At 43.9% G+C, this 25,420-nt stretch overlaps 1 protein-coding gene across 1 annotated transcript in view; it reads left to right on the top strand.

Annotated features, from left to right (window-relative positions):
• CYHR1 (cysteine and histidine rich 1) overlaps nucleotides 1–25,420 on the top strand; it is a 45,145-nt gene extending 19,725 nt beyond the window's left edge. Inside the window, exons 2-4 of the mRNA XM_036752574.1 lie at nucleotides 11,720–11,958; nucleotides 15,383–15,594; nucleotides 18,643–25,420. Of these exons, the coding sequence (XP_036608469.1) occupies nucleotides 11,720–11,958; nucleotides 15,383–15,594; nucleotides 18,643–19,034 (843 nt within the window). The 3' untranslated portion in view covers nucleotides 19,035–25,420. The remainder of the gene's footprint in view (nucleotides 1–11,719; nucleotides 11,959–15,382; nucleotides 15,595–18,642) is intronic.

The following is a 25,420-nucleotide window of genomic DNA, read 5'->3' as shown; positions in this document are numbered from 1 at the left end:
AAAGTGAATGTGTCCCCTAGAGGGGATAAGGATACCTTAGTCACTGTGGAAGTAATTTTTGAGGGAGGAACCTCCAGGTTCTGGTGAGAAACATGTCATTTCCTAGGAGCATGAATGAAAAGCATTTAAATGCTTTTTTGTTCAATGCTTTTGAAAAGCATTTGTTAAGTGCCTTTTGCTGAGCACTGGGAATGCAAATACAAAGAAAAACAATCCCTGCCCTCTAGGAGATTAATTTTATATTGGGGAGGGGTGAATTAGCAAGGATGCTTTGGTCTCTGAAAGCACTGGGATAGTGCGTGAAATCTCGAGGATATGGACCAACATTTTCCTAAAGCAGTGGTGGAATTGTTTTGATTATTGCTCCCTGAACTGGAGGTAGAAATTGGACTGATGAGGCACCAGATCAAGAATTAGAAAGTAAAGTGGCTCAGCTCCTCCAGGGCACAAGCTATGTCCATGGTGTGTAGTGCATGGCAGAAACATGGTTATGGTAATGATGGCTAACATGTGCCCAAAAGCCTTGTGAAATTTCTCTTCGAATTGGGAGTCCTTTAATTGCTGAGATCAAGGCTAGACAGTGAACTTCTGATGCTACAGTGGGGAGCTAATGTAAGGTGTACTGGGAGAGAGGGCTCTGTTGTTTTCTATTGCTGCTCTGTAGGCTGCCTAGTAAGATTCCCAGAGTATTAGAGTAGTGAGGTCACTTGCTTTACACTGAAGACTCCATTCATGGAGATAGAATCATGTGATTCAAAGCTCCATCATCATTGGCTATGGTGAGCTTTAAAGCAGATTGGTTGTTTGTGGGGAGGAAAGGAAAGAATGTAGGTATGTGTATTTTAAAGTGCCCAGGGGCCACATTCATTCTGCCTGTAGATGCAATCTTGCATGTTTTTGGAGCTGCTGATCTCTTGGCAAATACACTTTAGGTTTTTGGTGGTAGTTGTGAGAAGCAGCAAAAAGAATTTTTTTTTCAGGAACTATAGAGAAGCTAGGTGACATGGAGTAGTTTTGTTCAGAGGCTTTTCTGGCATTTCAGAGTCCTGTCTAGTTTGTGAGCCTTTTCTCAGTAAGAGTACTCTAGTCTGAACTCCTTTTTCCAACATACCTTCAGCATCTAAGGAAAATCAGGTCCAGGTCCTCTTATGGTTTAATTTTCTAAACATCAAAGAGTTTTTACTCCCTTTAGTTTCATTATTCTAGCCACTATTATTGTATTTGGGCCTTTCTCAAACACATTACATACTTCCCTGCCTAATTAGAATTTTCTGTTTTTAGTCACTAGCTGCTTCTGCCTTCTGATTTCTTCCTGCCATTAGTATACCTGCCTCCTCCCTTTCCTAATTAGTTGCTTTTAATCTGCCTAAGCAAGCTTGTTGGAATTAAACCTGTGTAAAACCCGTGTCTCCTGAGTGAGGGCCTGGGCAACTGCCTTAGTAGATGGTATAGTTTAACCTCTTTATTTTACACATTAGGAAACTGAAGCTCAGAAGTAAAGTGACCTCAGGTCTGTCAAGTATTTAAAGATGAGCTAATCATAATGATGTCTGTATTTTGGGAGTGACCTCAATATGTAATGCTAGCTACTCCCCAGATCTCTACCTACTAAGTAGAACATCTGGAATTTAGACCCACCTGCTCTGCACTTAACCTTTGTGTTTCCTGTGCTGTGTTTTTCTTGGCTCCAGACAGGGCACCGTTAGGGACATTAGGTAGAAGTTGCAAAGATTGGTAGATTTGGGATTATGGCTGCCTTTGAGGATAGAGGGCTCACATTCAGTTTCTTTAAGTAGAGGTTAGGTAGCTATTTGTTGGAGATATTAGTATATGGTGTGTGGGATGAGAGACTCTCACCAATTAAATTTATAATAAGAAGCCATATCAGGGTGGAAACAGAAATAAATTTTATTCAGTTCTCGAGAATAGGGCGTCCTCTGCCAGAACAGATCTAGCAAGGGAGGCGCTTTACAAGAGGCAAAACACCAATAATTATACCTAACACAAGAGAATTCCCACCCACCTCTGACCCTTCTGACCATTGGCTGGGAGGTGGACTTACAATCTGAGCATGAAAGCTAGACAAAGAACTGGGAAATGGAGGCACAGAAACTCCAATTCCCATTCCCTTAGTTAATGATTACAACTGAGGTGACATCTATAAATCTAAAGAAGGAGAATAGGATAAGGGGAGGGGGAGACCCTCTCCATTCTTTTACAGTACTTTTACAGCAAGGGAAAGCAGGTCACAGTGACCCTATTCTTACTGAGCAAATCTTTAAACCAGAACCATAAGAAAGAACAAAAAGTTTCAGGGTAAACTTTCCCAGAGGCTGAGCCATCAGACTCCCATGGCCTCAGAGTTTTTCCACTTCCCTACTTCCCTATTTCTTGATTTTTAAACATTTCTTACTATATATATATATATATATATATATGTGTGTGTGTGTGTGTGTGTGTGTGTATATATCTTCTCTGTGAAGTCTTCACATTTTATTTACCTCACACAATGGGATTCTTCAGATGGGGGTCAAACTAGATGACATCCGGTTTCCCTTCTGATCACTTCTGTGATTTGCTTAAGATCATACTGATAGTGCCAATGCCAAAATTATAGAATCTAGGTCTACTGACTCTTAAAACAGTTCATGTTCTACAGCTGGATTTTAAGAGCTTGGTATATCTGTTTCCATTTGGGGAGGGAGGGCTATTTAGAGTTCTTTTCCTCTTAGTTTCTCACGTCCTGCTGCATCCTGGTTAAGGGAAGCTGTTTCATAGCGGAATTCCCAGTAGAAATGGTGGCACAGTGGATAGAGCCCAGGACCTAGATTTGGACCTGATTTAAAATTCATATTAAGGGAATGGACATATCACATATCCAAATGAAATCCATACCTACTAACAGTGTGATCTTGGGCAACTCACTTAATCTCTACCTCAGTCAGTCAATAAACATTTTTTAAAAACATCTGCTATGTGTCAGGCACTGTACTAAGAGCCAGGGATAGGAAAAGAAGCAAAAGACAATCCCTGCCCTTAAGGGGTTCCTCATCTAATGGGGGATACAGCATGTAAACATATAAAAAAGTACATTATAAATAGGAAATAATTAGCAGAAGGAAGGCACTAGAATTAAGAGGGGTTGGCGAAAGCTTCTTATAAAACAGGAGATTTTAGTTGGGACTTAAAGGAAATCAGGAAGGGAGAGCATTTCAGGGACGGGAGACAGCCAGAGAAAATGTCCAGAGCCAAGAGATAGAATATTTTGTTTGTCGAACAACGAGGAGGCCAGTGTCACTGAGTCACCTGTTGGGGAGTAGGGTGTAAAGAGACTGGAAAGTTAGAGGGGGTGCTAGGTTATGAAGGGCTTTGAATACCAAACAGGATTTTGCATTTGATCCAGGTGGTAATAGGGAGCCACTGGAGTTTATTGAGGAGACATAGTCTTTCTTGCTCTTTAGGAAAATCACTTTGGTAGATAAATGGAGGATGGGATTGTACTGGGGAGAGACTTGAGGTAGGGAGACCCACCAGTAGGCTGTTATAGTCTAGGCATGAGTTGATGACATCCTGCACCAGAAGGATAGCAGTGTCAGAGGAGGGAAGAGAATGTATTCAAGTATACCTGCCTTGGTTTCCTCATAAGGAGATATGGAACCTATCTCCAAGAGGTTATTATGAGAATAAGAAGAGATGACATTTGTAAAGCTCTTGGCAAATGTTAAAGCACAACATAAATGCTATCACAGAGGACTGCCAGATTGTCATTTTTCTCTGTTGTGAGGCTGCTATTCTGAATAGAACAGAAATTCAACTTACTAAGTGCTCAGTGCCTGCCATATCCTAGTCCTTGTGCTGGATGCTGGGGATACAAAAGACAAAAATGGAAGTAGCCCATGCCCTCAGGGAGTTTACATTCTGCTTGGAGTAGGAGGATGGTAGGTACATACATTGATTAGGAACTACAAAAAGCACACAAAATAAATATAGAGTGCTTTTAGCATTACCAACTGGAGAAGTCTGGAAGGGCCTGAATTGCTCATTTCTTTCAGTGGGAAAGGAAGGAATTACAAAGTGTACGGTTAGTTGGGACTAATGGGAATCACAGAATGAACAGGTTGGGATGCTAAGATTTAGGGCATGGTGTTTGAACTGCCAAGAGCTACTCAGACTCCACTGAGCTCATCTTGTATAATGGGCTTGGTGTTTACACATACCTTCAGTGCTGGGGAACAGGTGCAGCCAGGACGCTGGGTTAACCAAGGGAAGATAATTTAAAATCTAGGTCAGGAAAGGCAAGACCCACATGAGGCATGTGTTTGCTTACAGCGGAAATAAATTTCTTTAAATTCCAGGTGTGTAGATTTTGTGCAAGGACTTAGTAATCTTGGGAGGAGCTAGTAGTGTTTAGCTGATATTCTTTCTGTATAAGCTATCTTCATAGCTACCAACATTGCTTGCAGGTTGATCAACTGTGTCATGGTTTATAGACATTAATATACTAGTTTGTCTTTGATATTTTTCTTCTTTACCTGAGGCTTTGTTTGTTTTTGTGTATTGTTCACACATTGGAGAGGGGTTTTGTGGAGAATGCTGTCTGAGCCCGGTAGATGAGCCTTGCACTTCAAATGTGTCATGGAAAGCCAGGGAAGGGGTGTTTTTACTCTTTCCTGTACACCTTGGGAACAAAACTTTTAAGCAAAAACATAATTCAGAACTTGAATAAAAAAGAATCTATGTTGATTTAATCATTACTGTCAATAAAGGCAGTCATAAATTTCTTTTTAAAAAAACTTCGGTTGTAATGGAAATGACTGCAGAGCATAAGTAATTTTCTTTTCATAATACTAAACTACCCCGTATATTAGAACTCTCTCTTATCCTTTCTGTCTCCTTGCAGTCACAGAAGTATAGCTTTCTCCCTGAACATAGCATGTTTTCATCACCCTTTCTTACACGTATGAGGCCAGGAGGGAGATTAGACATGTTTTTTGCTTCTTACATACTTCCAAAGCCCTTTAGGATCTCTCCCTGCCACTTTTACTCATTTACCTCTCTTCCTTTGAGGTCCATTTGATCTAAATGTCACCCTCTTCAGATCCTAGTGGCTCTTATCTGTTGGGTCCCACGTGTCATTCTCCCATCTTTTCCAAATGAGATATTTGTAAAGTGCTTAGCATAGTACCTGGCACATGGTAAGCAATTAGTAAATTCTTGGTTTTTTTTTTTCTCCCTTCCCCATCTTTCTCAGAGTTCTGTACATATCTCAGGATTTTCTCTTATACCTCAAACCCTGCCTCTAACTTCCATGTTGTCCCCTCAAATGTTCTTGCTTCCTTCCCTGTTTATGCCTCCTCAGCTTCGGATGATCTGTATTTTCACTTTACTCTAGCCACCCCAAGAGATGGCCATATCCTTGATCTTATCACTCACAAGCATTCAGCCTCCACAATCTACAACTTTGAAATCCCTGTTATCTGACCCCAAACCCCTTGTACTTCAAGCTCTCTGTGCCCATTCTCTGGCAACTTCCTGTCACTCCACCCCTCCCACCATTCCCAGGCTACCACTTTTACTCTGGCCTCACTTCCCTTTAAAATCTTAACCCTTTACTTAACCAGTTCAACTTTATGCTGCCTGAACTTTGAATCTCTTACTCCATGGACCTATCCATGGCCATCCCATCCTTTTCCAGACTCTAACCTTAGATTACTGCTACCATCTTTTCGCCTTTTCTGCTTCCAGGAGAAATCACACAACTGTGTTGACTGGATCTACTATGAATTTATCCAGTCTTAACTGGATCTGCATAGTTACACCCTAATGGACTGTATTTCTGGGCTCTTCCAAACCTTCTTTTAAGCCTCCATGTTTCCCTTGCCCATCCCTACCCCTCCATCCCAAGCAGAGGACCATACCTCATACTTTACAGGAAAAAATCAAGGCCTTGTGCAATTCCATACTTAAAACAACCTCAGCAGCATCCCCCATGTTTTCCTTTGCTCCAAACTCAAAAGGTAAGGTGTCCCAATTCCCTGGCAGTACCCTGTACTTGCCATTTTGTTGCTATCCCCTACAGGAGCTTGCTTCTTCCTAATTTTCACTCTCTTCTTTTGCACTGCATTACATGCTACCTATAGATATTTTCAGATCTTCCCGATACTTAAATAAAACAATGTTTACTTACCTTATTGTCCCTTCAAGCTATCCTTCTGTATCCCTCCTCCATAGCCCATCTCCTAGAAGAAGCTGTCAGTATTAATTTGCCTTCAATTTCTTACCTAATTGTCCCCACCACTTAACTACTCTCTCCAAGGTTACTAATGGGCTCTTTATTATTGTTAAATCCACCACTTTCTCAGCTCTCATGCACCTTGACTTCTCTGAAGCTTTTTGCATTGTTGACCATACCCTCTTCCTGGAGACTCTTTCCTCCCCAGGTTGTTTTTTTTTTTACACTGCTCTGCTGTGGTTCTCATGTAAGTAGCTAGGGACTAGAGTCAGGAAGACCTAAGTTTCAGTATGGCAATAGACACTAGGCTAGCCATATGATCCTGGGCAAGTCAGAGTAGTTGTGAAGGTCAAATGAAATAATCTTTGCAAAGCTTTAACCCAATGCCTGACCCATAGTAGGTGCCTAATAAATGCTTGTTTTCTTCCTACTTGTCAGGACTTCATGATCTCCTTTTTAGGCTCATCAACCTTGTCCTACTCCCATGTGTGGGTGTACTGCACGGTTCTATTTGAAACCCTCTGGGTGATCTCATCAACTCCCCTAGATTCTGCTATCATTCCCTTATGGATTCAGCTATCATCTCTATACTGATGATTCCCAAATCCCAGCCCTTAATTTTATCCTGAGCTCCAGTACTATATCTCCAGTAGCTTCCGGGATGGCTCGCTTGCTTAATAAACGTTGATTGATTGATCAGTCTCTGCTTGGATTGTCCCATAGGCATCTCAAATTCACAGTGTCCAGAACAACTTCTTACCTTCTCTCCAACTTCCCTATTTCTGTTGAGGGCCCCACCATTTTTCCAGTCGCCTAGATTCAAAACCTTGGAGTCATCATCAGCGATTCTTTCCAGCACCTCTCCCTACCACTTTCAGTCAGTTATGCTTGTTCAGCATAAGGATTATTTTGGCCTTGCCTTATACATGGGAGTTGGAGCAGGGCTTGGGAAAGCTGATCTGTGATGTAATCTTGGGGAGAGTTGCTACCAGCACAGATCTGCAGCTGTCTTGAGCCTCACTGAGAGTATAAGTGACTGACAAGCCCAGGTCCTACAAACCTTCTGGGCAGGGGTGGTTTCATTTTTGGTTCTGTATCCCTGCTGCCCTACAGTACCTGGTAGGTAGTAGTGGAATTGAAGCCACAATTGGAGTTGTGGAATAAGAATCTAGATGAATCGTAAGTTATTTTCCAGCTAAGATCCCAGAGCCCCAGAGAGCAACAGGTCCAAGAATGGCCCAGCTTTGGACTGAGCTGGGAAGTAATGAGAGATACACAGATGAGAATCAAGAAAAGTTAGCAAAGGGGCCAGAGCAATTCATTTCTTCACTAAGCCCCTTTACAGATCAAAGATGAGCTAGTCTGAGGAAGTGCAAATACTATTACCAAGGTTGGTAGTGGAATTCAGATTCCAGAAGACACAGGCTGTTCAAATCCATGAAAGGTAATGCACCGTCCTTTTAAATACTTATAGATATGAACCTCAAACATTCGAGGAGACCAGGTCTAGTAATTCAACACCCTTCCTTTATGAAAAGCAAGATTCTCTGGTAACATCTATAATAACATGCATCCATTGTCTACTAAGTACAAAGAACTGTGCTGGATACTATGGATACAGATACAGATCCTGCCCTCAAGGAACTTACTTTTTTTTTTTAAAGGTGCTTACTTTCTGTAAGACTGTTGCAACATAAATAAATGTAGGTTTTACACAAGAATAAACTGTGGCTGGGTGTAGGAGGGAGAGAAACTAACAAATAGAGGAATCAGGAAAAGGCTTTTGAAGGAAGTGGCACTTCAGGGTTTCTAGTAGGTGGAGGTAATTAGGGAGAGTATTTTACGTGAGAGATGGAATATTAGTTTTAGGGAATAAGTAGGCCAATTTTTCTGGAGCTTAACATGAGTAAAGGGTGTTAACAATAATCAGGCTAGAAAGATAGACTGAAACCAGATAGTGAAGGGCTTTAAATTTCTAACAGAGGGGTTTGTATTTTATTCTAAAAGCACTTGGGAGTCACTGCAGCTTCTTGAGCAGGAGTGGTTTGGCACAAACTGTGCTTTAGGAAAATCAGTTTGGCAGATATGAAGAATGGTGGCACATATGCATGAGCTGCGTGCCCTGTAATTTCATTTATTTTCATTCCCTTCTACATAAAAACTAGCAGTTGGTAATTTTTGTTGTGTGGTTAATATTAGTAGCAAATCTGCTTGGAAAGCAAATATATTTTACTCTACCACTGGAAGTCCAAAGGTAATGATTCTCCCTGGAATTCAAAAACACTTTGGAGATATTTTGTGATAGTATTCTTAAGTCAGCTCAAGTTGATAATAAAGATTTTCAAGTTAAGCAAAAATCTGGGAATGAGAGTCCTTTACCTGTGTACTAATGTTTTTGCCATCTACTTCCCCGTAGTGGGTTTCCTGTTTTATCTGTCACTCTTAAAGCTAGTAGTGCATAAGGGAATAAATACCATTGCCCTCTAACTTTAATGGGTGGAGATTTACAACAGAGGACACACTATACCATCTGCCTTGACCTGTGGTAACTTTTAGAAAGTGCTTCCCAGCCTTTTTTGGCCTTAACTACTTGGTCCCTGAACCTTGTGTGGGGGCCCCCACCACCTCTGCATTTCTCCTTATCTACCACTAATACTATACATCCATTACACAGATAAGTAACATAAGGTAACTTTGAAGCATTTTTCACTGACATGTTTTCCTAGTGTTGTGTATCGTGAGCTAGCAAAACGCTCTTTTAAAAAATGAGGACAAGGAAGGGATGGGATGGTATATTTGCAGATACATAATTCAAGATGGGGGCAAAGAGAATGCCCCAGAACCCAGGGGAAGTTTCCTGCAAGAAAAGTGGAAACCTGTATAGTTGGTGGGTCTGTTGAAGTGCCAGACGCAAAAAGAAAGGTGAAAGTATTGATAGCCTGCTTACTTGAGCCAGATCTCAGGTACTTTTCCGTTCTCCACACAGGAGCCTGTCACTTTCAGAGGTCTTTAGTTCTGTTTGTTTTATTAGAACTGTGTAACTCTTGAGGGGGAGTTCTTTTACTTACATCCTCTGGCCCAGTGATACTTTTTTATGCAGGCCTGCTCTAGGAGGAACCAGACGTTAAGAGGGGATTTGTTTTTGGTTGTTCGAAAAGCAGGACTGGTTTTTTTGTTTTTGTTTGTTTGGATTTTTTCTTTTTGGGGGGAGGGGGTTAGGGATGTGAGTGAACCTACCACACTTAAAGGGAGCTTTATACTACATAAATAAAAACAAAATAAAACCTCTGAAGTCATTTGAGCTTTAAAAGTCAGATTAATTTGGACTGTACCTGCCCCTTAGCCAGCTCTTGCTATTTCCCACCTGTTGGCTGCCACTGAACCATTTCAGGTTTCCTCAGCTGCCTAACAAGTTTTCTGGCTGATAATAAGGCAGTAGAAAATTGCTCAGGAGAGAAGTTATCAGGCCAGTCAGTTTTTCCTGCTGAGGAAACTGGAGCCTTTGGATTAGCTATGGATCTCAGTGAGCCAGACTATTCCTGTCAAGTTGAGGGATGTTGGAGATCTTTCCTTCCATGTGATACCTGTTGTTGGGGAGACAAAAGGGAAGGAGGAATGGAAGTGGAAATGTTGGAGAAAGAAACTGAAATTCTTCTATGTGAATTGTACCTAGAAATGCAGACTTAGTAGCCAATTTGGGTTACCTTTGTTTTAGTCTTCATTGTTTTGAGTTCATGTACATTTGGCTGAGGTCTAGTGAGATGTCTTTCATGTGTTATGAGTTGTCTTATAAAACTATCACCAAATGCCCTTTCAACAAAAGGCCCAATTCAGATCTCGTACAGTACCTATAGAATAATCTAGCTCAGGAATAGAATACCATATGCTCCACAACGTGGCAACATATTTCTGTTCCAATTGCTCTTTTGGAATTGCTTTCTTAGAAGTCGCCAATGACATGACCACTAAATATAAGATTTTTTAAGAGTCCTTTACCACTGAAGTACTTAACACTGCTGACCACTGTTTTCTGCTGAAGCTGTCTTCTTTACTTTATCTTCAGGGACATTATAGTCTGTTGTTTAATAATAGTAACTCACATCTATTTAGTAATTCTTAAGTTTCCAAAGAATTTTCCTCACAACAACCCTATGAGCTGGATGGTGTGGGCATGATTATCCCCATTTTATAGATAAGGAAATTGAGACGCTAAGTTACTTGCCCATGGTCATTGTAACAGCTAGTGAGTATTATATGAGGACCATTTGAAGAAAGTAGAGATGCTTATTTTGGAGAAGGGTAGACTCGGGTGACATAGTAATTGTCTTTAGGTCTTCAGTGGCCTCTCATGGGGGAAAAGGGTTACATTTCTAGTAAGGGATCCCAGAGGACAAAAGTAATAGCAATAGATAGAAGTTACAAAGAAGCAGACTTTGGCTTTGACATAAGGAAAAACTTCCTAACTTTTAGAACTTTCTCAAATTAGAAGAGGCTGTTTCAGGGGGTGGTAGGTTCTTCCTTACCCTAAAGAAAAGACTGGATGACTATTTGTTGGTTATGTTGTAATGGGGATATTTTTTCAGTTAGACTACTTTGCCTCCTAAGTCCCTTCTGCCTCTCAAATTCTGTCATTTGACCCAAAGTTTGTTGGCAGAGTTTGTTGGCCTTGTTGAGGGGATTTTCCTTGAGAATATTATGGTTAAAATTTTGAGGGACCAAATGGCTAAAGGAAGGTGGTTTTTGTGGGGAGATGGTCTACCTTTTTTGTAAAGCTTAGCCAGTACATATGCCTTGGAAGAAACTGGACTACCAGAAGTATAGCAGTTTGCGTAAAGTTTTATTTCAAACTCTGTTCTATTTCCCAGGCAGTTGGCATAATTTGGGTGGAAAATTCTCTCTTCATAAGGAATCAACAAGTATTAATTGTCTGCTATATGTCAGGAACTGTGCTAGGTGCCTGACATATAGCAGACACAAATACAAATAGAAAGACTGAAACAATCCCTGTCAAGGAGTTTACATTCTAACAAAGGAATCAAGTTGAGAAGTACCTAATGGTTAAAGAAATCTCTTTGCTTACTTACTAAAGAGTAATACCATTTTTGTTTTGGGAGAAAATTAATAAAGAAGCCATGCCAGTCTCCTAAAGACTGCCTATTTATTCCTGGGAAGCATAGGCTCTTCCCTGATGGCTGCTTCCTTAATTGCTGGCAGATAGCCTAAGAGGAAGTAAACATCCTCTGGAGCCACTTTGCTGACTGAAGACAGTCATTTTGTACTTGTCTTTGGAGACTGCCCTATCCACAGAAGTGCCCTCTGAGCCCACACCAGCCTGAATCAGGCCATGATGCTGGTTTTGTACTGTGTTGGTTCCTGTGTGCACATTGGGGCTTCGTGGGAGGATTGGAGGAAGCGCGTGCGCGCATGCATTTGTGTATGGGTACCCACCAGGTCTATGAAGCTCCATTTCCCTTTCCTTCTTCACAGTGTACTAATGGTCACTTGATGTGCGCTGGCTGTTTTATCCACCTACTAGCAGATGCCCGGCTGAAGGAGGAACAGGCCACATGCCCCAATTGTCGTTGTGAGATCAGTAAGAGCCTCTGCTGCCGAAACCTGGCTGTGGAAAAAGCAGTGAGTGAGCTGCCGTCAGAGTGCGGCTTCTGCATGCGCCAGTTCCCCCGCTCCCTCCTGGAGAGGCATCAGAAAGAGGAGTGCCAGGACAGGTAAAGCGCCCCCAGTGGCTGCTCTCCGCCCCTCCCTTCCTACCTTCCTCCCCCTTTGCAGGAAGTCACGGCCCTATTGGAGATGGGCTCTCTCAGTTCCCTGCATTTGCCACTTATTAGCTGTCTGACCTTGGGAAAGTCACTCTACTTCAGATCCTGTCTTTTTACCTATAAAATGGAGATGAATTCACACACTCCACTTTCCAGAGCTGTTCTAAGGAAAGACCTTATAACCTTAAGGTGTTAGAATTATTTTTGTTGTTCCTCTGCAGTGTTGAACTCTGGCAAGGTTGACTGGGCACCCTGTGAAAGCCTAGGATGCAGGCCTTTGTTTCTTTTCCCCCATATCTCCAGAAAAGAGCCTCATAGGGCAGGCATCTCACCCTTGGGCTAAGGCCCTATTGTTCTCCCAGGGAGTCTACTTTGGTCTTTCCTTAGCGTTGCTAGGTTTTCTTGGTTTTTATTTAGGAAACATGATGCTGTTTGGACAAGTGTGGCTCTGAAGTCTGGTAGTTGGCCTTATAGCAGTGGTGCGGGAACTAGAGACCTGAGCCCTGGCAGCCAAGAGTCTGTTAATTGAGTCACTTCTGGAGCCCAGCTATTGGTCAGCTTGCCTTCCCAGGTGGGAGGGTTGGCTGTGAGGTTGAGATATTGAGAATTGCTTTTTCTACTTGGAATTGGAGAGAGGCTTCTTCACATAAGACCCCTCATTAGCATTGCCTTCCCTGGAGTTCCCAGGCCCGATTTAACCAAGCAAAGCATTCCCAAAAGGCCCAGATCTGCCCAAAATTCTTCCCAGTGATTGATGTAGTCCTTTGGGAAACATGAACCTTGATCTTCCTACATTCATTCTTGTACTCATGAGGGCACTTTTTCTGAGTGGGTGCTACTTGGAAAATCTCTGTGTAATGGCACCAAATTCTTGTCTTGTCAGAAAAAAACGGGATCCATGTATCCTGGATTAAGTGCCATTGACTTAGTACTGGAAGGTTGGCTTAACTTCCTGTAGTGTTCCTTAGGATATGATGCTAGAGACTGAATAGAAAGAGAGACTTAAGATCATGTGCCGCGTCCATTATTATCGAAGTCAGTCTCACAGTACAAATGGAGAAGAGGAGGCTGCTGCGCTTCACCCAAGTGGCATGACACAAATCTTGCTGGATTCCTGCTGATGTTCATCCTTCTTGAGTTCTGGCTGCTTCGAGCTATTTGGCTTCGGTTCCCACGGTTATTAGAGTACTTTAGTGTTTTTTGTGTGTATGTTGTTTTTTTTCCCAGGTGAGGGAGGAGTTTGAGATCTCCTGAGAAGGTTATGTGGATGGACAGTGTCCTCTTGTCAGGGTGTTGGTCTCAACATAGGTCTTCTCTGCCAGAAATTAGCCTGGCTTCCCTGGAGCCACTGTGCCATGGTTAACATTAGGTAAAAAGAGAAGGGTAGGGAGAGCTTAGTTATCTCCAAGTTGGTGAAAAATGTGAGTGATTTTAATTCCTTGCTCTCCCCATGGCCTTCTGGCTTAATGGTCCCAGAATGACATTTCTGAAAGGAACAAGGTGATATTTCTGAGGAAGCAGATAGAAGCCAACATCGTTAGATCCTGCTCTGGGGAAGAGATAGGCCTGGGGCCTGTAGCCAGATCTCTAATTCTTTAATCAAAGTTTAAGGCCTAGAAGCAGAACAAAAATTATTGCAGCTTGGGCCTCCCAGAAGAATTTAGAAACTCCAGAAGAAGCTTGATGACTCAGTGAACCTTCTGAGGGTGACTGGCTAGAAATCCTAAATCCTACCTTCAGAGTGAAGGTTATGGAAGTGACTTAATTCAGAAATTGGTAGAACAGTCTTATAGCTATACTTGTCCCAGCCCTTTCTTGTGTCATAGTTGATGTAAGTTTTGTTTCATCTCCCCATTTCCTTCATCCTACTGTGTTTGACCTCTGCTAAGCAAGCCCTTGATCATTAGACTAAGCTTTAGTTTTCAGTTATTGGATTATCCTCTGGGTGTCCTTCTATACTCTTGATCCGTCCTGCCTGGGTCTCCAGTCTTATCTTTCCCTTGGGGGAAGAAGGGTCCCAATAGGGAAGTGGCCCAAAGGCTGCACTTGTGAACCAAGCCTAGGCATTTGGTGGGCTGGGAAAAGAGGGTTTCATGGGAGCTGAGGGGTCCTGGAGCTGGCAAGAAATCTAGGCTTTTGATTAGATAAGATTCTAATTCTGGGGTGGCTATTGCTGATCCCCTGTTGCAAATCAGTAAGCCTATAGTCAGGTTGTGACCAAAGGTACACTGGTTCTGGGGTAGACAGCTAGCTAGCTTGTCACAAATTCTGTTATTATCTTTCCTAGACCATAAGTCAAGAAAACACTTTCGTGGTCTTTGGCTGAAGTGTTCTTCCAAGTCACACATTAAAAAAAGCCTATTTTCAAGGCCAACCCATATGCCCTGTTTGGTGGCCTCTCTTGGTCCCTTTTCAACAGTATAGCTGGCAAATAGGATTGGGGAAATCAGAGGGCCCTATCGGCTGAATGAAAATGCTTCTCTTTTGCTACTCTACCCATTCTTATCCCTTCCCCAAATCAGTTTGACTCCTGTTCAGCCTTAGGGATGTGTGTCTTTCCTGGGGCAGTCCTGACCTGATCCAGGTCAAGGTCCTTCTCAGCCTAAAGTACCTTGGAGAGAGGCCCAATTTCATTGTGTTGGGGCTCATGGTCCTGATGATTTGGTTTGGCTTTTCCCCATGCTTCCTACCTTCATCCTTCCCTGATCTAATTTGACAGTTCCAGGACCTTAGTCTAAAGCCTGTTAGTATGGGGTAGTCTGTCAGATTAGCTAAGGTTAGAGATTATTTAGGGCTTGGGCTTGTACGATAACAAGAGTTTCCTAGATGGGGCATTGACTGCCCAGTTACAAGGCTTCTGGCATCTCTTGGCCTAGTTCCTCATTGCCTCCAGGGAGTCTTTTACTGGCAACACGGATTGGGAGGCGTAGGGCTGTGTGCACAAAGTAGGACTTCAATCACTCGTTGAATTGAATTGAACTTGAGATTTCAAACAGTGGTAGATAGTGTTCCTTAACCAGAAAAACCCTCACTACATTCTGGAGTGAAGTAGTACTAGCATAGTGTGCTTGTGTAATGCTGCAGTAGTGCATGAAGGTAGAAGGGTATAGGAAAAACAGGGCATCATTTGTGTGTGTTAGGAATCTAGGGTTCTATGTTGACTTGAGGCTGGTGCTGATTTGCCTAGGGCAGCGCAAGTTCAGGTTTCTTCATGGTACATGCCCATGGGTCCCAGGCGACGCTGCTGGGGTAGGGCAGGGTTTTGTACTCTGCCCTAGGGCCTGCAGGATCTTTGGTTATGCCCTCTATGTGCATGCTTTATGTCCAGAGTCTCCAGTGATGCACATGTGCATGTGTGTCATCTTTCTGGCAGGGTCACGCAGTGCAAATACAAACGCATCGGTTGCCCGTGGCAGGGCCCCTTCCACGAGCTGACTGTGCATGAAGCAGAGTGCACGCATCCCACCAAGACTGGCAATGAGCTAATGGAGATTTTGGATGAGATGGACCAAACCCACAAGAAAGAGATGCAGCTATATAACAGCATCTTCAGCCTGCTCAGCTTTGAGAAGATCGGCTACACAGGTAATCATCTGAGAGGCTGTGAGGGGCCCTGGGAACTCTTCTTCCTCTGAACATTTCTTTAAGTATATTTTGTCATATATTTAACCCATGGCCCCTCTTTTCATAAAAAGCTATACAGTGACTGTCTCCAGTCATTGTACTTTGTGTGTACTCGTAGTTCATTCTGACATGGAAACATAGTTCAGTTGTATGTATTCTCTTTCTTCTCAATGAAGAATGGGGACTTAGAATGTATATGGAGGGATAGTCTAGAAGCATTTGATAGAATGGCATGTTAGGGGAGGAGGGGTGAATAGGGACATATGTATGTCCAGGGTGATGGAGAATGCTGGAGCTGCTCAGGCTCCTTGGACAACAAGATTTATGTGTGCTGGGCTGGGCTGAACTGTGATGTGGTGTGGTCATTCCCTTGTTGGATGGAGGTAAGACGGTAGATGCAACCACTTGCAAAATACGTAAGACCAGGGAGAACTTAGAATCTGAAATCCAGGAAACTGTTGCTATGACCCTTTTTGTCTTCTTGAAAGTCAAAGTGACATCTGACAGTGCGCTTACTGACAGACACGCCTTGTCTGCCTTCCTGGCTAGGATCCTGTGCTTCAAGAGAATCCCCTGACCTAAGTGGGTGTTACAAGTCCTCTCCTTGCTGCAGCCTGGCCCTAGGAGGGGGAAGTATGTGATAGGTCTCTTCTATATTCATCTCATGTGAGTTTTCTCCCTGGTGTTGAAAGGTTAGGGAGGAACCATAGCAAGGTTCATCTTCAGGTTAGCCCAACCTTGAGCCTGTTCTCTCCTTCCTTAGGTACCTAGGAACTCTAGCTTAGGTTTTGATTAATCCCAAGGGCAGAGAATTAAGGGGCAAAAGCCTTGGGGTGTGGGTTGATGGGATGATTGGGGAAGAGCGATTAAAAGGAATTGGCAAACAGCATTACCCCACATGTCTTATCCTGGACAGACAAGGATGTGTTGTTGACCCAGGTAAGTTGGCTGTTGCCTGTTTCACTGATAATCTTTCACAACTCTTGTAGATCTCTCTGGTCGGTGTATTAGGTTAGATAATGTGGATCTGAACTAAAAAAAATGTATGGGTGTGGGTCTGAGTTGAGATGGAATAGGGCACCTAATTTTTTGTTACTCAGAAATGACTGACTCTTGGGGCTGAGATGAGAAGTTCCTTGGGGGCCCTGAAGTCTCTTGCCCTCCGGAGAAGAACAGCAGGGCATCCTTGTTCTCGGGCAATTAATCAGCAATGCATTGTATAAAGCTGTCAAAGAATGTCTCCCATTTAGAAGATTCAGACACCAGACTTAGCTGTGAAAACACAGTTCATCTGTCCTAGGTGCTGCTGAGACAGAACGGTAACAGAGCTGTTAAATACTAGCTGGCTGGATCTCGTTGGATCTTTGGCCTAAGCGTGGGACTTTTAAGAGGCAGCAATGCCGTGCTACATGGGGTCTGAACATGCTGGGGCCATTGTGGGAATCCCAAGCCCTGGCCTCACACAGGAGTCCTTGTCTTGGCACCAAGCGCAGGGATGCGCTTGAGAGAAGAGACTTGTTTCCCGACATGCGGGGGGCTGGCTTGGGCCGTGCTCTGTGATGGAATCTTCAGTTAAGGATCATGTTCTCCATCGCTAGCTATCCTTGGGGAGTTGAGGGGTGGGAATGAGCCAGGGCTGTTAACCATATCCTATGCAGTCTGTGGGGCTGGAAGCCAGATTAGGACTGCTCTCTTGCCTCCTATGGAGGTATACACTTTTGTGATGAGACATTTGCCAGAGGAGCATTTGGGTTATGATCGATTTCAGGAAAATGATGATGTTGGTCTTAGGCTAATACCATAAATTGTGTGTAGCTTGAAATAACTGGTCAACCTTACTACACAGATATATGTTATGCTTGCTCGATTCTCTCTCATAGAAAATGTTGGAAAATATGTACCTCTGTATGAATTGCACAATAAGGCTGTATATGTAGCTGTGCTTTGAGATTTCTTGGTTTGTAAAGTAAAGACTTAACACATGGAAACTACCTGCTTGATCCAGGGTGATAGCTTGAGAACGTTGGCTATGCCCTCTGGTGGACCTGGCTGGCTAAGGGTTTCCTGGACTGAGCCAAGAGGACTATGTCTGGAAAGGTTTGGTTAGTTGTATTTGATTTACTAGCCTCTTTGCAAATCTGAGCCCAGAGCAGCTCAACCCAATGTATTGTTTTCTTTATACATAATCTATACATGTATCTCATCTGGCATTCTCTGTACCCTCCCGAAAACGGACAGTCTGTATTTCCCTTGCCCTGCCCTCTGGTTTGCTCTGCGGCGATGCCAAGTCTGTGCCTTACCTTGTTGACGGCTGTGTATCCAAATCCAAATAAAATGAACATTGTTCTCAGAACTTTATCCTGTCTGTGTGTTCTGCTTGTTCTCCGCCCCTACTCCAGTGTGGGCACACACACCTTGAGCTAGTCTACCAAAGCCATAACTGGTGCCAGTTGCCAATTCTAGGAGCTCCCCACCCATCCACTCAGTGCCTGGCAGGACCCTGTAGGTCAGAAGAATTTTTGCTCAAAACTTTAGAATTACAGGACTCTTCTAGATGGCAGCCCAACTAAAATATAAAAATTAATAGGACAAGTTGACCCTGCTAAGGAATGACTATTTGGGGTATGTGATATGCCAATACTTAGCTCCTGGTTTATACTACAGAGTGGTTTGCTGTTTACCTCTTGCAACCTATTGTCTCTCTTCAGCTGATTTTAATTAACCATGTTTGTATTTTATCTTATTTCCCCCCCAAAGCTTATGCAACTGAAAATCCTCCTGTAGTTAACTTGTCATTTAAAAATTAAAGTGCATTGAGTCTCTTCTCGGTAAGTCACATTCTTCCTGAGACTAACCCAGCTTCGAGCGGTTGGACCCCTTCGGTCTTCATCCGTTCTGAGGAAGGCTCCACACGGTAGCCCCAGGTAATGTGAGCTGGTTGTCCACCCTGCCAATGGCCCTCAATAACTTCCTGGTCTTTCTTCCCCGTCCCTCTCTGTGCCATTGCAGAAGTTCAGTTCCGCCCGTACCGTACCGACGACTTCATCACACGCCTCTACTACGAGACACCGAGGTTCATCGTGCTGAGCCAGACATGGGTCCTGAAGGCGCGGGTGAACGACTCTGAGAGGAACCCAAATCTGTCCTGTAAGCGCACCCTCTCCTTTCAGCTCATCCTGAAGAGCAAGATCAGCTCCCCTATGGAGTGCTCCTTCCTCCTGCTCAAGGGGCCCTATGACGACGTGAAAATCAACCCCGTGATATATCACTTTGTCTTCACCAATGAGAACAACGAGACCGACTATGTGCCGCTCCCCATCATAGACTCCGTGGAGTGCAACAAACTGCTGGCCGCCAAGAACATCAACCTGCGGCTCTTTATATTCCAGATACAGAAATAGGCAGGGCCGGGGTCATGCTGGCAAGCTCAAGGAGAAAGCAAGCACCACTGAACCGTACTTACCTCGTCTGGGCGGCCTGCACCAGTTGTGATTTCACAGTATAATCGGATCGTTTTAGAAAAAGGAGGGAGGAAACAAAAACAAAAACCCAAACCAATTGGAACAGAGTCTGCATGCGTATGCAAAAGTGTAAGCAGCCACAGCCTGCCTTCTCTCTTCCCCTCTCCTAGATACCCTGGGCCAGGGCCTTCCCCAACCAACAGCCTGCCCAGCTGCCCTCGCAGGCCGGGTCAGTGGGGAGCTAGACAGCAGTGGAGACCTCTGCAGCGTTGCCCTCATCTGCCAGGGAGCGTGTGGGAAAACAGCGAGTCATCCCCTGTTACTCTGTTACATTGTGGCAGAGCAGTGTTGGCTTGTTCATGGTTAAGTGCACAATTTCCTGATGCATGGGGGCTCAGGGGATCCTGGCTGACTTTAGACAGCATATTTGATTGAAATTAAAAAGGCAACATTGTTTCCTATTTTTTTCTTTTGTTTGGGTGGAGAAGTCTAGCTCTGGTTTAACATTTGAGAATACTATTTTCTTTGATTTTATGCAGTCAAATGGGGAATTGGAAAGGGAAGAAAGCTATCCAATTTCCTTTCCCTTTTTTTAATCTACTTATCCACAGGAAAGACCAATGGGAATGTTACGGTATCTTTGAGAAACCTAACAAGGTGAAGCCTAAGTTTCTGGGGATAGGGGCTGGACGAAGGGGAATGAGGGAAATCCTCATGTAAGGAATGCACCATCCCATGCCATCCACCTCTCAGGTATCTGGGAAGTAGACAGAGATGGAAGGGCTGTTTTAAGCTGTCTGATGTGTGAAGCTGGGCCCTCCTCATCTTCTCCCCTTCCTCTCCCCACATGTGCGTCCCCTCCTTTCCCCCCCCCTCCAAGGTATCCTGAGGCCTTTGGGAGAGACCAGCTTAAGGGTCAAGGGAGCTAACTTGATGGGAGTATGATGTGACTTCTAGGCCTAGATCCCTGGGGTGAGTTTTTGTTAATTCCCAGCACAGAATCCTCATGCTTTTGATTGGGTTCCCAGGGCATTATCTTCAGGTTTATATTTATGGCACATGGGAATAAGCTGTTTGCTTTTCTCTTTCTTTCCTCTCCCAGCCTCACTCCAGCTCCTTCAGGGTCCCCAGAAACCTACACTCAAAATAATGGAGTTCTCATTCATTTTTGTATTATGTTCAATCATGAAAAAAGGAATACCATGGGCCACAATGTATTTTCATGTTTCATACCCTGCCTCCCACTCCGGTCCCTACCCACTTGCCAAATATAGCCCAGGCTGCAGTTCTCACTGAGACAGGACGATGCCTTTGGGGCTCAACAGACATTTTCGGAATGCAGGGTGAAATTCTGTCTCTTCCCAGAAAAAAAAAAGAAATTAACCTCTTTACAGGCTCTTCTAGCAATTATACAATTTTCCAGTGTGAGAAAGAATATGTATTTTATATATGATGTCTCTGGCATGTTTGCGGACAGGCCCAGGATAGCCGTTCACCAAACTGTGAAGAGTTCTACAGGGATATTTGCTCAACACTGTTTAGCAAAGTGAAGTATGTGACTTAGTTGTGGAGGGAAACTGTCTTAGGAAATTGTGGCTAGTAGATGGTGTCTAAAGCCAGCTTACCCCCGTCACATTGGCCACTTTGGGACATGGTTTTGTACTGTGTCTGTGGAATAACTGGATCAGTCCAATTGTACATCGTATAAAATCCACTACGAGACTGCAATGCTTCTGGCTTCTCTGCTTTGGGTTTTTCTTGGATGTCGGTCATCTCTTCCCAGTCTGGCATGGTTACCTTTTCTCCTGTTGTGACCAGTGGTAAACTGGTGAAGCTCGTGTGTCAGTGACTCAGTGACCCTCAGGAGGTAAAGGCAACATAGTCTTTTAGAGTGAGCTCTAGGGTGATTTATAAGTGGTTTCCAAAAAATTGTCTTGTTGACCCATAGGTGGGTTTTAGCTTTTGCTAGAGAAGAGTGTGAATCTGTGTATATGGGTGTGTGTGTGTGTGTGTGTGTGTGTGTGTGTGAGAGAGAGAGAGAGAGAGAGAATGTATGGGGAAGGGGTGATGTAAGAGGAGAGAGCTACAGTGTTTTCCTGACAAAGCTTTTTTGTGGTGTGTGGTAAAGTGGAAGTTCAAAAGGGCAAGTATGGGGAGAGCCTCTCTTTGCTTTCAACTCTCCTGATCCAGTCCCTGCTCTCAGCACCCCCTGAAAGCTGCCTGGAGACAGCATACCAACAACTTTTCCTCCTTTCCCCTGCTCCCTACCCCTTGCTCTGAAAGAATGTTACCCATTATAGCTTTTTTGTTGATCAAATACCAAAGAACCACATTTCCTTCAGTCCTCTTTCCTCTCTTCTCCTCAAATCCTGCTTTAAACTAGGCCTACTCTTTCATCATCATGTACTATGTAGAATTAAACCGGATTCCACCCCAATTACCTATTTGGTAAGGAGGAGTGACCAAGGTGGTACCAAATTAACCAGAGCATGGGTCCTTTGGAGCAATGTGGCAACTATCTTCACTATGCTTGCTTTTGGTCTGAGTTCTTCCAAGGACTAGACAAAGAGTTAGATATGTGTGGGACCTTTCAGGACCTTGCCAGCTTATGGGGTGCCATTTGAGAGCTTCTGACCTCAAGGATCATTTATTCTGTTCAGAGACTGTGGAGGAAAAGCAGCAGGTCTTTCTTAGATTTGACAATGATGAGGTTAGGACACTGCATGGCAAGAGCACACATCTTCTCAAAGAATGATGGTCAGCTATACCATACCAAGCACCAAGGTCCTTTTCCCCCTCCCCAAACATAGATATAATTTCCTGCCCCCTTCTTGGCAGTGGGAATCTTGGTATGAAATGCTCCGTATACTGTCAGGCTCAATTATTTTTTAGCTAACATTCATCCTTCATTCCTGCAATGTGCCTGGGTTGTCTGTGATGAAATGGATCAGTATTTGCTGCCAACTGGGTCAGGGCTTTTCTAGGGCCCTGACTGAGGAAATTCTTCCACCCTAAGCACCCAAGGCTCACCTGAACTACCCCTTCTCCCTGCTCTTCCCCCCCCCATCCCCCTTGTGCTATTAGGAAAGAAATCTAATCTCTCGTATCTGCATCCTCAGGCCCCCATAGGGCTTCTAGTAACAAATATTAATATTTCATTGAGTTCCAGGCATCTTCAGGAGGAAGCATAAGTGAAAGGAGCTTCCACTAGGTGTGAAGGAATGTGATTGACATCTAGGTTACAGGCCTTCTGCTGTGTAAACACAAGACAATTCAGAAGAGATCAAGTAGACATAGCTTATCCTATGGGGCTGAGGAAAGGCAGAGAGAAGACAATTTTTCTGGGCCAGTGCTCCCTACCTCTCAACCTCTCACCCTTAGGAAATATCAGAGGGAGTGAGGCTGAGGGGAAGAGATTTGCAAGTGAATTTTTAAAAACACTTCCTTAAAGGCCAGGGTACATGCACTGGGTACATGAAAGCCTGGGCTTTTAGCTTTTAAAGTAAAAAATTCTGTTTAGGCAAGTTTCTCATTTTGCCAATAACACCTCTCCCCTTCTCTCCCCCATCCCACATGCCTCCCTTCCTTCTGCAAAGACGGAACTCCCCATACCTTCAGCATTGTCCTCCTACACCATCAGATACTCAGGTAAAATCCAGTGTTAACCCAGCTGCTAATTTGAATGGGCTAATTTCAGGTGGCATAAAGGTGGCTATGTAGGTGTGTTTGGATATGTGACGGTGTGTGTGTTGTCAATGATGGGGAGGCCATTCTCACAAGCTGACAGCACAAGTGCTATCTATTGACAGTTGGCCACCTGTTTTACCTTAAAAGGGAGTGGGGAGGGAGACAGAATTCTTGGTTTGGGTTTCCAGATGGGGAGCAGCCATCCTTTGTTGAGCAGCCATGTAGTCCTTTCACTGTTTTTTATTATTGTCTCTACCCTTCCCTCCGCCCTGACTTCAGGTATGACTGACTCGCTTCCTGTGTAGTACAGGTAGGCATCACTGGGTGAGTTAGTGAATTCTTGTTGACTTTTCAGGATTGACTCTTGTCAGACTTTGTACCAGGTCATCTTTTTGGTTAAATCTTGTGAGGGGCAAAAAGAGAGTAGTGCGTGGGTAGCGAACTAGTAACAGATGTAGCCTCACTGTAGTATCTTTCTAGGAATGATGCACTGGCCTCTCTCATGATGGCACTGTTTTCGCTGGTTTCTCGGGTGACTGTTATATGTATTTCAAAATACCTGATGGGAGAAAGATCTGTCCTCTTGGTATTTTGGCAGATTCTCTTAGAGTTATTATGGCCTCTGCTTTTTGAGCATTAAGAAGGTCTGTCTCAGAAAAAAACAGGGACACACAACAGATCTTCTGGTGATAACGAGACAAATCTTCAGTGCTGCTGTTGTTACTGTTAATATGTGTGTGCATGGGAGTAGCAGGTGGGAGAATAATGGTGAAACCAACCTGTGACCCCAACATCTTCATTGTCAGCACCAGGAGCTGATAAAATACAGTATGGGTCAAGGGAGGGTGGTCAGAGTGGTCAGATGGGTGGCTCTCATGTAGGGAGAGTGAAGTTGATAATCCAGAGGAAAGCTAGTTTGTTCTCTTCACCTGGTCCCTTCATTGAACTAAGTAATGTTGTACTAACACTCTGTACCAATGTATCTTATCACATGAACCCAGGTGATAAATGGTGCCCCTGTCCCTGACCTTCCACATTGTAGGTATTTCTTACCTTGTGCCTTGACAGTCCACCAGAATTCTAGCAAGTGGGCAAGGGAGATGGCCAGTTAGACTGGACAGGGTGGCATCCCCAATAGCCTAATGAAGGGCATCACTATCTCCTCCCACCTTCAACAGGGTGGGCTTTGTGGTGTCTGATAATATCCTGTCATGGTAACAGCTATAGGTCTGTGTGCATGTGAGTATCTCTCCCTGTGTATCTGTGTGTGTGTGTGTGTGTGTGTTTGTGTGTGTGTGTGTATCTGCATCTGCATTTTAGCTTCCAGAAGGCCCTGCTGTGTGTGATAAAGAGGGGGACCAGTGTTCTTTTTTCTTTGTTGCCCCTTGTCCCCCTATCTCCACCCCGGCTCCTGAGCAACCTTCCCACAGAGAACTCTGAGTATGTTGCCTAGAACCTTCTATTGAGGATGAGGGCAGGATTCTACATTTGGTTAAGCTGGAGGAGGGGAAAGGAGGAGGACTGAGGTGGGGAGTGAGCTCAGGGTGAGAAAGTCAGGAAGATGTCACCTCAGTAGGAAAGTTGGTGATTTCCAGGAGACCTGTCTGGTTGGTTTTGTTTTCTAAATGCTTTGCCAAACTGGTACTGGTGACAGGAAGTATTTTTCTACTCTCCAGACAGCCAAGGCCCCTTCTATTGGAAGGTATGTATGTGAGTGTGTGTGTGTGCACACCTGTCCTTCGGTGATGGTCCAAAAGAGAATTGTAAATAAATCATGATGTTTTTACATAGCCTATCTCCCATAGTCACCAAACAGTCCCTCCTCCCGCCCCTCCCCTCTTTCACTCCCCAGTATTCTCCTCTGGTTTCCCTAGGCCCCCATGGCCCCTATATTGTTCATACACAGCAGCTGAGCCTTACTGCCTGGTTCTGAACTGGGCATCTTGAAAGATTGTAGCAAGTGTCTCGTGCCCCACTGGGAGACGGGCAGATCACAAACCTCCTTGCAGTATTCACTGTGGGTAATTTATTTAACTAGTGAATGTAGATTAAAGTAATTAAAACGAAGAGAAACTAATGCTTTGTCTGCGGGATCATGTGTCCTCCTTGTATCCTAACCTGATTTTTAATTTGTTGTCTTGTTCTTTTGAGGCTCTCTTCTGAGGGCCTAGTAGAGAGCCATTGGTATGGGGGAGGGGATCAGGGATAAGTGTTGGCAGAGTGGATACGGGGGGAGAAGAACTAACCTTGGAAACTCTGGAGGCCTTAAGTCCAGATGGAAGGGCAGGGTGGATCTTTAGGAGACAAGTACTTAGTACTGGACTCCAGTGACTCCAGAGGTGGGGGAGGAGGCTTGGGGCTGGGGTTTTATTAGGGGCTCAGCCATCCATCTCTTCCCTCTCCCTTCCCCTCCTCTCTCTCCTTTCTTCCCCCCTTCCCCTTTCTTCCCCTTCCACAAGCACTACATCCTTTGATTCACTTAAAATGAGAAATTTACAAAAATAATTTTTAAACAAAAGCAAGAGAAAAGTGTTTTTAACGCTGTTGGGAATGATTCATTATGTTACTTTTGTGGTCTGCGTTCTGTTTGGATATTTTCTGTATGTAACTGTAGTTTAAAAAAAAATTGCCAAACTATG

Source organism: Trichosurus vulpecula, chromosome 1, assembly GCF_011100635.1.
Source record: "Trichosurus vulpecula isolate mTriVul1 chromosome 1, mTriVul1.pri, whole genome shotgun sequence".
Classification (NCBI taxonomy): domain Eukaryota; kingdom Metazoa; phylum Chordata; class Mammalia; order Diprotodontia; family Phalangeridae; genus Trichosurus; species Trichosurus vulpecula.
Note: the sequence above shows the minus strand (reverse complement) of the source record. Positions and strands in the feature narration are given on the sequence as shown.